This window comes from Kwoniella dendrophila, chromosome 2, assembly GCF_036810415.1.
Source record: "Kwoniella dendrophila CBS 6074 chromosome 2, complete sequence".
Lineage (NCBI taxonomy): Eukaryota > Fungi > Basidiomycota > Tremellomycetes > Tremellales > Cryptococcaceae > Kwoniella > Kwoniella dendrophila.
Genome location: NC_089477.1, coordinates 964,529 through 978,740, shown reverse-complemented (window position 1 = coordinate 978,740; position 14,212 = coordinate 964,529). Strand labels below are relative to the sequence as shown.

The following is a 14,212-nucleotide window of genomic DNA, read 5'->3' as shown; positions in this document are numbered from 1 at the left end:
TTTCCTGGGTTTGACAACCAAAGAAGGAATACAGAATTGACTACAAAAGAAATAAGCAAAATAAAGAAGAAAAGAAAAGGAAAGGAAGACGATTGATTACTTTATATATATGTATCGATCAAGTATCAGTAAGCAAAAGTGTGTTGTGATGGTGAATAAGAACAATGAGCAGTCATTTGATTGACAAGAATCGATCCAGCTCTGCCTCGTGTTTTATCTGATGTTTAGTCTTTTTTGTGTGTCCTCATTAATGATGATGGCAGTCTAAATTTGAGGTACACATAGACATACATGATCAGTGCGTTTCAAAAGTATACAACAACAAAACCTTAATTTTAGAGATGATACAATCAACTTCTTATCGAAAGGACCCCCCCTTCAAGAAGTACGTACAACATTGTAAGCGAGTTGCCCCCACCCACCATCAAATATCGTTTTTAGCCCTAGATAGCTAACCATTTTGACTTTTCTTTGACTAATTTTTGGTTTTCCGAAATGGCATATAGTAACATCAGATTATGTGCTGACTGATAAGCCAACGACTTTTCCCTTATTGCCTAGAAGACGAATTCAATTAACACAACGTTATTAAAATGGACAGGAGATGAACGATATGAAATTTGAAGAAACGTGAAAGGAATACAATGACTGAGGAGGGCTTTACTTACCTCAGGATCCATACTTTCATTCATTCTTTTTTCTACGCTCTTCAATACTCTCTCATAATGCGTTATAGCTAAATGATTGATACCAATACCATGAAACGATCTGCCATAGTTATATTCTACTTCCTCTTGTGTAATTTCATCTGGTGATGATAATTTCCGGTATCTAGTCAAGAATGCCATACCCTTAATACAAAAATAACAATCTGATGATCAGTAATTGAATGCCTATATCATGGTCTCCACATGATGACTACGACTTACCTGAGCTATCTGGTAATTCCTGTTATCGCTTTGTCTATTCATTGATCTACCAAAGAAAGCTTGCGATATCAGTAGACAAAGAAAAGGGTTATATTGATCCAATTCAAATGCTCTAAACAGATAGACTAATTGGAATGAACATCAGTCAGGTTATTAGCTTACCATATCAAGATGTCGAAGGGTGAACAACAATTGTAACTCACACAAAGCACTTTGAAAACTTCTATTAGCTAACATTTCTTGACCATGTAAGGTATACCAATAAGGGGATTCTTTTGTTGGTAATTCTGGTCTTTTTCTCTTTTCTTCATTCAGGTTATTACTCGCATTTTCATCATCTTCTTCTTCATCATCATTATGTTGATCATTTAGCAAAACGTCATCATCAAATTTACCACCACGATTTAATGTCCATCTACCTGTAGGTGCATTATAGTGTAATTTTGATAGTGAAATATTTTCTTTATTTGTAATCGATGTTGATGATATATACAAAGATCTTGTGGTTGAAATTAAATCTGAAACAGCTTCAGAATAAGTTTTCATCTCTCTACTAATGAAGTTTTGTATAACTGTTGATCCAAATGCTTGTGATCCTTTTAGTCCACCAGTAGATAAACAATTCATCATTAGAAGTAAAGGTGATGAATCAAATTGTTGCATTTGTGCTAATCTTTTACAACTATCTGCTATCTTTTCATATGATCGAAGTCGCAAACCGCATGCTGTTAGAGGCGCAGTAGATCATTAGCATCTCATAAGCAACATGACACGTCGTAGCTATCGATATAATACACAATATGTTCTCTGTTGGCCGAATGGGTGAGAACGGAATGACTTACCAATCATGGTTAACCTCAAAGCAACTTCACATCTTCGATTATGGAACAACCCAGACCAGATGACATGTTCAAGTATATCCATTGCTATATCCTCTTCATTCTTAACCATAAGTACGCAGCAATACTGTGTGAAATTTTCAACTTCAGCTAATTTCCTTATGCGATCATTAAGTTAGCTTATAGTACGGACCTTTACAGTAAGCGTCAACCACTCTTCATAATTCAATCCATAAAATTCTGTTCTTCGATATGTGATATGTGTCGGACCTTGATCAGCCGGAGCATCGTCCTCAACTAGATATATCGCTGTCAGTTGCATCTCTGAATAAACCATTGGTCACTCGACAACTCACAGCCTAACATCCTTTCCAGTCGATCCTGCATTTCTTGAGCTTGAGAATCGACATCGTTCTTTCGTTGTTGTTTTCGGGATTTTAAGATCCGTACAACACCCTGAAGATGAGACAAACAAGGTCAGCCGAATTGGACAAAATGCTATGGTTCGTTTATGAATAGTAGCTCTGTTGGATAGATTTCCTGAACAAATGACCATTTTATCAGGTAGTTCGAGCGGAGACTCAACGTACTCTAGATTTTGAGAAATTACCTCGATTCAACCTATAATTTTCAATCATTGTACCTGCAGCACTAATGAATCTATCCAAAGCACCAATATCACCTTCTTCAATACCTCTTTCAGCATCTTGTACATCTTTCCATAGATTTTGCATTTGTGATCTCATTTGATCTTCTAATATTCTCTTTGTCAATTTTTTATTAGCAGCTTTTTCAGCTCGGGTATATCCAGATGTTGATGACGATGATGATGCTTGTTGGTGTTGATCATCTTCACGTTCAATCATGTATGTCGATGGTCGTTTGATCGAATGTTTGTCTTTCTCTCTATGAGCTCGCGAACGTATAACTGGCACAGATGTATCAGCTTGACATGTTAGATATATGGAATGAATGGATAAAAAAACATACTGTCTGAAACAAGGTCAAGAGCCTCTGCTTTTTTACCCATATCTTCTAAAACGTTGGCTAAGCGTAATCGAGCATTGATATTGTCAGGAGCATTGGAAACAACTGTAATATAGGAATAGAGATTAGCGAAGTGATCATATCTATTGATCAGCCAGTTTTCGGATACTTACCCCATTGTAATGCTTCTTGAGCTGAATGGAGATCTCTGAGTTGATGGTGGCATATACCAACATTGTATACCTCGTCAATGCTATCCGGAAGCTATATGGGATTGTGATCAGCTTCGTTATCGCTCAACATAGCACAAACCCTGTAGCTGATATACTCACCTCTTGACACTCCTGTATAGACGCATAACAATCCAGAGCTTTATCCCATAATTCACGCTTCATCAAGGCGTCTCCAAGCTCAACGAACAAGGGATGATATTGAAGGACATCGAGATTGAGAATTTCGTTCACGTGTATCTGTACAGTAAAGGTCTATTAGCTAGAGCATATAAAAGCTCATCCAACACATAAGTAAGCAACAAGTAAACTTACCATGGCTTCCTCATTATCACCTAATCTTAATCTGATAAGAGCTAATCTATGTCTTAGTTGAACGTGTAATTCGAAACCTTCATTTTCCTCCATTTCTTTCGTTTCTGGATTATATCTAGAAGTCTGTGGAGGATCGAATTCTCTATCATCTTTATCAAAGTTATCCCAATTCTTTTGTAATTTTCTACCTTGTAACCATCTTTGACCTCGTCTTACGATTTCTAAAGCTTGATCTAAATCATCTAGAACCAATAAATCATCAACTAATTCAATTATTCTCTCAATCGTCAATGTATTTGGTCCAACTAAATCTATTCTACTATGATCATTTGATGATTGAAACATCTTAAAATGCCAATCAAATGCTTCTCTCATTATTTGTACGATTACATGTCGTTGATTAGTATCTATCATGACTTGATGAAATTCCATTATAATATCAAAATGTCGAGCAAAATATTCCGTTTTAACCAATTTCTTGAACACGTCACTCGCCTATCATAGAATCAGATATAATTAGCTTAAACGTCGTAACTAAATTAACAGCTGGTTTACTTACTCTAGTCCTTTGTCTCTGAGCCACATATATGATACCTAAATCGAACAGTAATTCTGAGGCTGAAGGGTTGAATTTTAACGCTTTTCTCAAACAATAAACACATTGGTCCTGTTGACCCGTTTGTCTGGTTGACATAATTCATGTTATCAAACAGCAATGTTTGGAGAAGGTTAGACTCACTTAAATTGATAAGCTAACTCTTTCCAGGTCTCTTCATCATTATCGATATGTGCACCTAAGAACCTCATTTGTCTAGCTTTTTCCACATCTCCCAGATCGATATAACATGAAGCCAAAGAAGCCCATGCTGCACTGATATAAGGATCATGCCGTATAACTTCCAGGTAAATCTCTATGGCTTCATGAAACTCTTCATTCAAATTATGAAAATTCGCTTGACCTAGTAATCGGGTGACTTCATGAGAAGGTTTATGTATTCTTCTTGGCTATAAAAGACAGATTCCGTAAATCAGCATGAGCCAGACCTTCATGTTGGATATTCCTTACTTTCTGTATCCTACGACGAGAAGGCTGAGGTAGTTCTTCTGCATCTGCTCTAGCAATTTCCCTTTGATAATCTCTTCCTCCTAAATCACCTGTTGAGTCTGATGGTACAGATCTTGACACGAATCCCGCAAGACGACTAGCTCAAGTGTCAGAATGGTGTAATATGTAGGAGGAGATTTGTACAAAAACTTACTCAAAGACCGCATCGTCTTTGTCCGTCGTACCAGATGGTCCTGCTTCAGATTGTTGAATATTTTGATCTTCCTCCTCACCTGATTGTTGTTCATTATCACTTATACCTTCATCACTTGATTGACCAGCTTCTTGTTCAGCTTCGAACCGCTCTTCAGCTGCTGCATCTTCCGCCAATAATGCTGGATCTATGGGTATTTCTGCCATGGATGACTCGGCCGAGAGAATGAGAGGGGGACCTGACATCCTGTCGGGTTATTAATCTTTGGCTTATTAGTTATACTAGAATGTACACCATATATGCATATGAGGTGAACATTAAATGTTGTTCTTGGTGGACGTGAGTCTTTATTGACAAGTTCGAATGAAGTGTTTACCTCCACCTTAACCAACCATGTGTATACGAAACATGGTTCTTATCTTAAGCTGTAGATGGGATAAAAACAATGAAAATCAAGCAAAATAAAATTACCCTTTTTATCAGCTTCTTGTAATGGGGATATGTGAATTCCGTATTTTGATTTTTGGGTACGTTTGAAAGTGGAGTACGCCGCTATGATCTTTCTCTAATCTACCCTGAATTATAGATAGTTGTACGATAAAAAGTTGATTTTGGGGAAGTGATAGTTATTTACTATGGAGATTCGAAAATAACACGTTAGAACACGTTGTGGAATCAGGGTATTGGGGAAATATTATCATCAAGATGTCAAAATATTATCTATCTACTAGTGTACTAACTAACTAGCACGCGCTCTGTCCACTACCGCAAACCACCACTTTCACTTCCCACTCGTACCATCCATCACTACACACCCCGACCTTCTCCATTGCATTCCATTGATATAACATTATCATTCTTCATCGTCTTTGTTATTCTTTTTCTTTTCTCTAGCTTTTTACAGCTTTAGTGATCTGACCCCTACCTTTTTCTCTTTCTCCTTCTCTCTCTCGTTTCGTTTTTCTTTCGTCTCTTTTTCACTTAAAAAGGTCTCTTTTCGGTCACAACTGATTCGTGAGTTTCAACTTTCTATTTCGGGTCAGCCGAAGAATAATAAGTTAGTTGAAGAAGCTGACTTGGGCGACTTGGGTTCTCTTGTATTTCTCATTGTATAGCTACTCAAAACCACTTTATAAACCTTCTCTCTTTCCTCCTTCTTCACCATGTCTACCAAAGGTGAGTTCAATGTAGCATCAGCTTCTCAAATACGGCCGAAATTGCACGGACCTTCCAAATTTTCATTTCCAACTCTTGTCCAAGAATACAAAACATGTGCTAACTTAGTTAATACTATACAGCTATTCGAGAATTCGATGCTAAACAGCTCGTCTCATACTGGCTCAACCGATCTCCTACCCCTATCCCAACCAAAACCGAATCCTCACTCTCTGCTGCTCAAGTAGCTCAAGTAGAATGGTAAGCCTCAGCATTATTCAACCATTCTCGTAATTGCCTAACGAGACTGACATTCCTACCATATATAGGGATCCTGTAACCAAACAACTCTCTCCTCCTATTCAACCTGGTCAAGGTCTTCCAGAATGGGTTTTCAGCTCTAAACTCGTCGGTAAACCTGATCAACTTATCAAACGAAGAGGAAAAGCTGGTCTTCTTTGCCTTAACAAAGGTTGGGAAGAAACTGGTGCTTGGATCCAAGAAAAAGCTGGTAAACCAGTAACTGTCGAATCAACCACTGGTACCCTTAACACCTTCATCATTGAACCTTTCTGCCCTCACCCTGCTGAAACTGAATACTACGTCTGTATCAACTCTACAAGAGAAGGTGATTGGATTCTTTTCACCCAGTAAGTTAGAAGAACTTTCTACTGCCTACTGAATAAGTCGAGCTGACGAACATATAATAGCGAGGGTGGTGTAGATGTTGGAGATGTAGATGCCAAAGCTCTTAAACTCCTCCTTCCTGTCGGTGAAGAAGTGAGTATTCTTTTCTCTCAGTCTGATTGATGATTTCCAGGCTGATATCTTGTATAGTTCCCTGCTCGAGAAAAACTCATCAGCACCCTTCTCGCTCACGTTGCCCCCGCCAAACAAGATGTTCTTGCCGACTTCTTGATCAGACTTTACGCTGTCTACGTTGACTTACACTGTAAGTTCTTTATATTAAATTGAAATATCAGAGACTAAGCTGATCTTTCCACCTGACAGTCGCCTACCTCGAAATCAACCCTCTTGTTGTACTCGATGCTGCCGAAGGCAAACCATCCGAAATCCACTATCTCGATATGGCCGCCAAACTCGATCAGACCGCCGATTTCCTTTGTGGTCCTAAATGGGCTATCGCCAGAGACACTGCCGTTCACGCTGCCGGCTCATCAGCCATCAAAGCTGATCGAGGACCTCCTATGGTTTGGCCAGCACCTTTCGGTCGAGACTTAACCAAAGAAGAAGCTTACATCCAAAAACTCGATGCTTCAACCGGTGCTTCCCTCAAACTTACCGTTCTCAACCAAGCTGGTCGAGTATGGACCATGGTAGCTGGTGGTGGTGCTTCAGTCGTCTACTCTGATGCTATCGCTGCTGCTGGTTTCGCCCACGAACTTGCCAACTACGGTGAATACTCTGGTGCTCCAACTGAAGGTCAAACCTACGAATACGCCAAAACCATTATTGACTTGATCGTCAGAGGTGAACCTCACCCTGAAGGTAAAGTTCTTATCATTGGTGGTGGTGCTGCCAACTTCTCAGATGTTGCCGCCACTTTCAAAGGTATCATCCGAGCTCTCAAACAATTCAAAGAAGGTCTCCTCCGACACAAAGTCTCCATTTGGGTTAGAAGAGCTGGTCCTAACTACCAAGAAGGTCTCAAAGCTATGAGACTATGTGGTGAATCTATCGGTGTACCAATGAAAGTTTACGGTCCTGAATCTCCTATCACTGCTATTGTACCAATGGCTCTCGGTATCCAACGACCAGCTTCTGCCGCTACCCGAGATGTTACACCTATCGCCTCTTCCCCAGCCTCACCTGCCGCTAACGGTACCACACCTCTCCCTGGATCAGCCAACCAAGAAGTAGTAGGAAGTGTTAAAGCTGATGGATCAAGAGAACAACCAAACGATCAAATCGTCAGATTCGAAACTGAAAACCTCGGTTCAAGACCTTGGTTCAGACCTTTCGACGAACACACCAGATCATTCGTCTTCGGTCTTCAACCACGAGCTATCCAAGGAATGCTTGATTTCGATTTCTCATGTGGTAGAAAAACACCTTCCGTCGCTGCTATGATTTACCCATTCGGTGGTCACCACATTCAAAAATTCTACTGGGGTACCAAAGAAACCCTTCTTCCAGTTTACACCTCAGTTGGTGAAGCCATCAAGAAACACCCAGACGTCGATGTAGTTGTCAACTTCTCCTCATCTAGATCAGTTTACGCTTCTACCCTCGATATCCTTACCTACCCTCAAATCAAAGCTATCGGTATCATCGCTGAAGGTGTACCCGAAAGACACGCCAGAGAACTTCTCCACCTTGCTGTCAAGAAAGAAGTTATCATCATTGGTCCAGCTACCGTCGGTGGTATTAAACCAGGATGTTTCAGAATTGGTAACACCGGTGGTATGATGGATAACCTTATCGCCTGTAAACTTTACAGACCTGGTTCAGTCGGTTACGTATCCAAATCTGGTGGTATGTCCAACGAATTGAACAACATCCTTTCATACACCACCAACGGTGTTTACGAAGGTGTTGCCATCGGTGGTGATAGATACCCAGGTACCTCATTCATCGACCATCTCCTCAGATACGAAGCCGATCCAGAATGTAAATTACTCTTACTTTTAGGTGAAGTTGGTGGTACTGAAGAATACCGAGTTATCGAAGCCGTCAAGAAAGGTATTATCAAGAAACCTATTGTTGCCTGGGCTATCGGTACTTGTGCTAAGATGTTCACCTCAGAAGTTCAATTCGGTCACGCCGGTTCAATGGCCAACTCCGACTTGGAAACTGCCGATGCTAAGAACAGAGCTATGAAAGCTGCCGGTTTCATTGTTCCAGACACCTTTGAAGATCTTCCAGAAGTCCTCAAAGCTACCTACCAAAAACTTCTCTCATCCGGTGTCATCACCCCAAGAGCCGAAGTTGAACCACCTGCTATTCCAATGGATTATCAATGGGCTTCTGTAAGTGATAACATCCATCTGCACCCATGGCCCCGATATTTGCTGACCCTTTTATTCACAGAAACTTGGCCTTATCCGAAAACCTGCCGCTTTCATCTCCACCATCTCCGATGAACGAGGCCAAGAACTCATGTACGCTGGTATGCGAATCTCCGATGTCTTCAAAGAGGAACTTGGTATCGGTGGTGTTATCTCATTACTTTGGTTCAAACGAAGACTTCCTGCCTTCGCTTGTAAATTCATCGAAATGGTTCTCCAACTTACTGCCGATCATGGACCTGCCGTTTCTGGTGCTATGAACACCATCATCACTGCTCGAGCTGGTAAAGATCTTATCTCATCCCTCGTTGCTGGTCTTTTAACCATTGGTGACCGATTCGGTGGTGCTCTTGATGGTGCTGCTGCTGAATTCTCTCGAGGTGTTTCTTCCGGTCTCACCCCAAGAGAATTCGTTGACCAAAACAGAAAAGCCAACAAACTCATTCCAGGTATCGGTCACAAGATCAAATCAAAGACCAACCCTGATCTCCGAGTCTCCCTCGTTGTTGATTACGTCAAGAAGAACTTCCCAGCTCACAAAACCTTGGATTTCGCTCTTGCTGTTGAAGATGTAACAACCCAAAAAGCCAACACCCTTATTCTTAACGTTGATGGTGCCATTGCTGCTTCATTCTGTGATTTACTCTCAGGATCAGGCGCCTTCACCGAAGAAGAAGCCGCTGAATACCTCAAGAGTGGTACCCTTAACGGTCTTTTCGTTCTCGGTCGATCAATTGGTTTCATTGGTCACTATCTCGATCAAAGACTCCTTAAACAACCTCTTTACCGACACCCAGCAGATGATATCTTTATCAACGTGAGTTATTGTTCTCCCATTTTCAGATATAATAATGGCAGCTGACCTATCTTATCTCACTTTATAGATGCAAGAACGAGTTGTCTTCCAGCCTGGATCCGCTTAAACCACTTAATGATGTTATATCAGCGAGTAAACCCAATATTAGAAGTAGTAGTATTTTTGCTTTAGCCAAGTCACCCGTTTTTTGTATTTAGATTATATTTTTAGCTTTTCCTTGACACTTTTAATTGATAGCTTGCATCCCATCCCGTCATGCTTATAGATAATAACTATTTTGGTACATTTAGGAAGAAATGAAAAACAGAGGAGATAAAGAGTATATACATATCAGTATTCTCATGCACCATTTTATGGACTTTTCCACCTACTGGATAGTTTCCACTTGGTAATAATACCTTGCTTAATGTTAGCAACAACAGCCAGCAAGCACTTGATAAGCAGTAGAAGCAGTAGTTGAAGAGGTACACGCTTAAACCACATGTTGCTCGATTGATTTGATTTCCACGCGACGACGTGTTGATCGTCAGTCAACTAATAAATACTGTCAATACCCAAGCAATCATCTGAGACAGCATCATAGCGATACAACAATACTTGAAGACTATATGACCAGCTTTTTGAATCCATAAATCATCTCGACAAATCAGTCAAGCCAATCTGAAGTCGAGACCGGACTGATCAATATGTCTGAATCGAATGGGGATAAAGTGGAAGACAAGCAAGATGGAAGTTTAGGATTGGATACAAATGAACCGTCACAGCAGCAGGCTCAAATAGATATAGAGAAGTCAGAAACAGGTGACAAGGGCGAGCTCGAGAGGAAAACAGAAGAAGATAATGATACTTTGGTAGTGAAGCATGCTCATGGTGACTTAGAGAAGGTATGTAGGGTCTATCATGTGTAACATATACCCGTTCTGACGACAAGACTAACATGATCACTTGATATTCCATTTGCACCATAGCCATCACCTATAATATTACCCAAAGATCTATTGAATCCACATGAAGCAGATAAATTACATGCACCAGATTCACCTACAACAACTTTAATATCAAGTTTAAGAGAACAGTTAACTTTATTATCTGATCAATCAGTTTTATTAAATCATAAATTAATTTCATCAATAAGTAAATCAGCAGATTTAGAAGATGAATTAAATGAATTACAATCTACACATAAAAATTTAAATGAAAAAGCTAAAGAATTAGAAAAAGAAAAAAATAAATGGGAAGAATCAATGAATACAGGATTATTAGTTGAAAGATCACAAATTAAAGATGAAATGCAAAAATTAGCTCAAGGTTTAGTTGAAGAAGAAAGGAAAAGAGGTACAGCAGAAGAAAAAAGAAGAGAAGTTGAAAATGAAGTTGATGATTTAACTGCTAAATTATTTGATCAAGTGAGTTTTGAGGTTGTGTTTCGTACTGTTATAACTCTGGATAGAACGAGAGCGATATCATGGAGTATTTATTCATGAGGTGTCATTAAGCTAGACAAGGGCTTTCTGAACTGGGTGAAAGGCATATTCGTCAAATAGACCTCAGTGTAACTGATAATGATATCTTAATCCTTTCCCAGGCAAACGCAATGGTTGCTACAGAAAGAATGTCAAGAGCAGAAGCAGAAGCAAGATTGAAATCGACAGAAGAGAATTTAGCTGCAGCTGAAGCAGCAGTAAGGGATATGCAATTACATTTGCAATCGTTACCACCCACAGCAGCAATAACACAACCTGGATCAGCTAGCTCCTTACCACCTCATACATCTAACGATATTTCATCAGTAATTCCTGAAAGAAAAATAACGAGGAAATATCTATCAACACATATACCATATATAGAATTCATTGGATTTATCTCACATTTAAGAAATTTAAGACCAATAAAAGAAATTTCAAAAAATACATTTCAACCACCTTTAATATCGATTTTATTAACTCAACCTTTTTTAGCTAGAACAATTATAGAAGATAATGATCCAACTTTAAGATTGGATATTGCACCTGATTTAGGTTTTTTATCACGTAGATCAGTTACACAAGCTATTATTTCAGGTGATTTAATCATTGAACCTGTTTCATTATCAACTTTCTTGAATCAATCAAGTGCATCTACATCAATTCAAGATTTGAATTGTAGTTTATGTGGTAAAACAATATTCAATCAGCAACAAGTAATACAACAATCTCCAGCCACCACAAATAATAGTCAATTTGGTCCAACACCTATACACCCTCAAAGACCTAATAGTTCAAATTCATCAACATCAAGATTCTCTTTAAAACCTTTTTTCGCTACTACATCATCTTCTACCAATGTAAATGCTTCACCTTCCGCTCCCTCACATCAGGCCGCTTCACCTTCTCAATCACCTATTTCTTCACCTGCTTTAGGTCCTGGAAATAATAACATATCGTCAATATATATCTTTAGAATTGCTAAACCACAAGTACAGTCAAGTTCAGGTGAAAAGAGCGATTCAAAACTATATCCATTATGTAGGACTGGTTGGTGTTTAGAAAGAATGAGAGCTACGTGTGAATTATGGCATTTCGTTAGAACTGGTATAATACACGTTGTTTGGCATGGCGATGATACCACTAGTACGAATACTGGCGCTAGCAATGCTCCCTCAACAACTTCTGCAGATAACACAAATAGGTTATCTGGATCTTCATTATCGATTACAGGGCCAGTGCAAGATACCAATACATCTACATCTTCGGCAACTACTGAAATACCTACCCCAACAAATGGGGAAGAAGGTAAAATCCAACAACCACCACCATTACCACAAAGAAAGAAATCTTCTTGGGCATTAGGTTTCAAATTATCTGATAAATCTACCGGGGGTTGGACTAGAGGATGGAAATCTGGTAATGCTACAAATAGTCCACCTGTATCACCTAGTGGAGAGAAACGAAGAGAATCAGTAGGTTCTTTAGGTGCTGAAAAAGAAGACAATAATAATAAGCCAAGTGAGGATGTCGGAATTGGAGCTGGCTTAGGTTTAGGTGAAGCTTTGAATATTGACAAAGTGAAATCTTCGATTGAATTACAAAAAGAAGGAGAAGCAGGGAAGGCAGAAGCAAAAGATGTTCCGGTTATTCAAGAACCAGTCTTAGACGAATCTAATAAACAAGAAAAAGAGGAAGAAGCTGTTATTGATGGAACAGAATCACCTGAAAAAGAATCTAACGATAATGATCAAATTCAACCGCCACCGTTGTCAAGAGCAACATCAAATATATCAATACCATTATCAGTTAATACAGATGAAACTGGATTTCATACACCTAAAGGTGGTCAAAATGATTTACCTTCTTCCGAAGATGAGAATGATCAACACAATAATGATGAAGACAAGGATACTCAGAGGGATGAACAGAAAACACCTCATCCTAGGCCGCCTCCTCCACCACCGATCAATACTGAAGTTGAAAGAAAGGATAATGTTATTGATTTATCTTCACCTTCTTCTACTACCGCTAGTCCTACCAAGAGTGGTGCGCCACCACCTATACCAAGAAGAGCAGCTGCTAGAAATCGATTATCTCAACTCAGTCAAGGTGGCAGTGGAGCCAATTCACCTATTATTACCGATAGTCCAATCAACAGTCAACCACCTACACCTGATAGAAATAAAGCAAAGAATGACAATGCAGATGACGACGACGACGAATTATCTATTTTGAAGGAATTGAGAGACGAATTGGAGCAAAGGAAAAGTGAAGATATACGGAGAAATAATGATGATGAATTAGTCTTGAAAGGAGAAAAAGATAATAATGGTGACGAAACCGTTACTAGTGGAGCCGACTCGCAAGAAACGGACAAAGTCAACGACGCAAAAAAAACAAAATGACAGTACCGTTGAAGAGGTTAAAAGGGTTGAAAAAGACAATGAGACTACCTCAAGTTCCAAGAAAGATGATGAAGAAGAAGAATTAGAAGAACCTTTCACACCAGTTAATTTAGATGAAAAATTCCCATTATCACCATTACAACAACAAACTTTCCCTTCTTCAAGACCAAATTCACAATCTTTACCTACCGCTCCTCCACCATTACCACCTAGAAATCTTAAAACACCTATATTACAAGTTTCCTCCAATACCGATTCATCATCATCATCATCCACTTCTACAATGACAAATAATGAAAAACGTTATTTCATAACATCAACATCAATAACAGAAAATAATAACGTTATTACTTGGGAAAATAAAACTTGGGAAAAAATCATTAAATTAAAAGAGGAAATGTGGAAATCTAGAATAGGTGTTTTAGATGAATGAGTTTGATACGAAAAAATATACAATCTTCCCTCCGTTTTGCTTAATTATTTTGTCGCCTTGGAAGTCATAACCAAAAACACATCGTCAGTAGATATCCATTTTACTTAGTGTATATATCCTTTGCCAATCAATAAACAAAATGTGTAAATATGCAGGACAATCATGAACTTTTATTATGCTACGTGCAAGAGGCATATTGTATTGAACATCTCACCAAAATTGATTTACACATGTAATGCATGGAGATTAGACATAGCATGAAAATAAAGCAAAACCCAACTAATAAAAATTTATATAAATTACTTTTGTATTATCTGATTAATCGATTTTATCTTGGATGATGACATG

General features: G+C 38.9%; 3 protein-coding genes across 3 annotated transcripts; 2 read left to right on the top strand and 1 right to left on the bottom strand.

The window, feature by feature from the left end:
- Positions 1-443: 443 nt before the first annotated feature.
- Positions 444-4,804, bottom strand: L201_001778 (uncharacterized protein; the record flags this gene model as incomplete). Its single annotated transcript, XM_066217565.1, has 16 exons — positions 444-557; positions 669-851; positions 930-1,054; positions 1,133-1,654; positions 1,772-1,895; positions 1,962-2,065; positions 2,125-2,224; positions 2,359-2,696; positions 2,759-2,860; positions 2,929-3,019; positions 3,088-3,225; positions 3,301-3,795; positions 3,860-3,983; positions 4,040-4,305; positions 4,367-4,502; positions 4,560-4,804. 16 exons carry the CDS (start codon positions 4,802-4,804, stop codon positions 444-446), a joined length of 3,207 nt encoding a protein of 1,068 aa, XP_066073662.1.
- Positions 4,805-5,722: 918 nt separating this feature from the next.
- L201_001777 (uncharacterized protein) lies at positions 5,723-9,666 on the top strand (the record flags this gene model as incomplete). The annotated part of the gene is made up of 8 exons (XM_066217564.1): positions 5,723-5,735; positions 5,858-5,975; positions 6,044-6,364; positions 6,425-6,494; positions 6,552-6,666; positions 6,726-8,704; positions 8,766-9,560; positions 9,628-9,666. 8 exons carry the CDS (start codon positions 5,723-5,725, stop codon positions 9,664-9,666), a joined length of 3,450 nt encoding a protein of 1,149 aa, XP_066073661.1.
- Positions 9,667-10,246: 580 nt separating this feature from the next.
- Positions 10,247-13,864, top strand: L201_001776 (uncharacterized protein; the record flags this gene model as incomplete). Its single annotated transcript, XM_066217563.1, has 5 exons — positions 10,247-10,444; positions 10,529-10,966; positions 11,146-12,169; positions 12,215-13,375; positions 13,446-13,864. 5 exons carry the CDS (start codon positions 10,247-10,249, stop codon positions 13,862-13,864), a joined length of 3,240 nt encoding a protein of 1,079 aa, XP_066073660.1.
- Between the last annotated feature and the right edge of the window lie 348 nt (positions 13,865-14,212).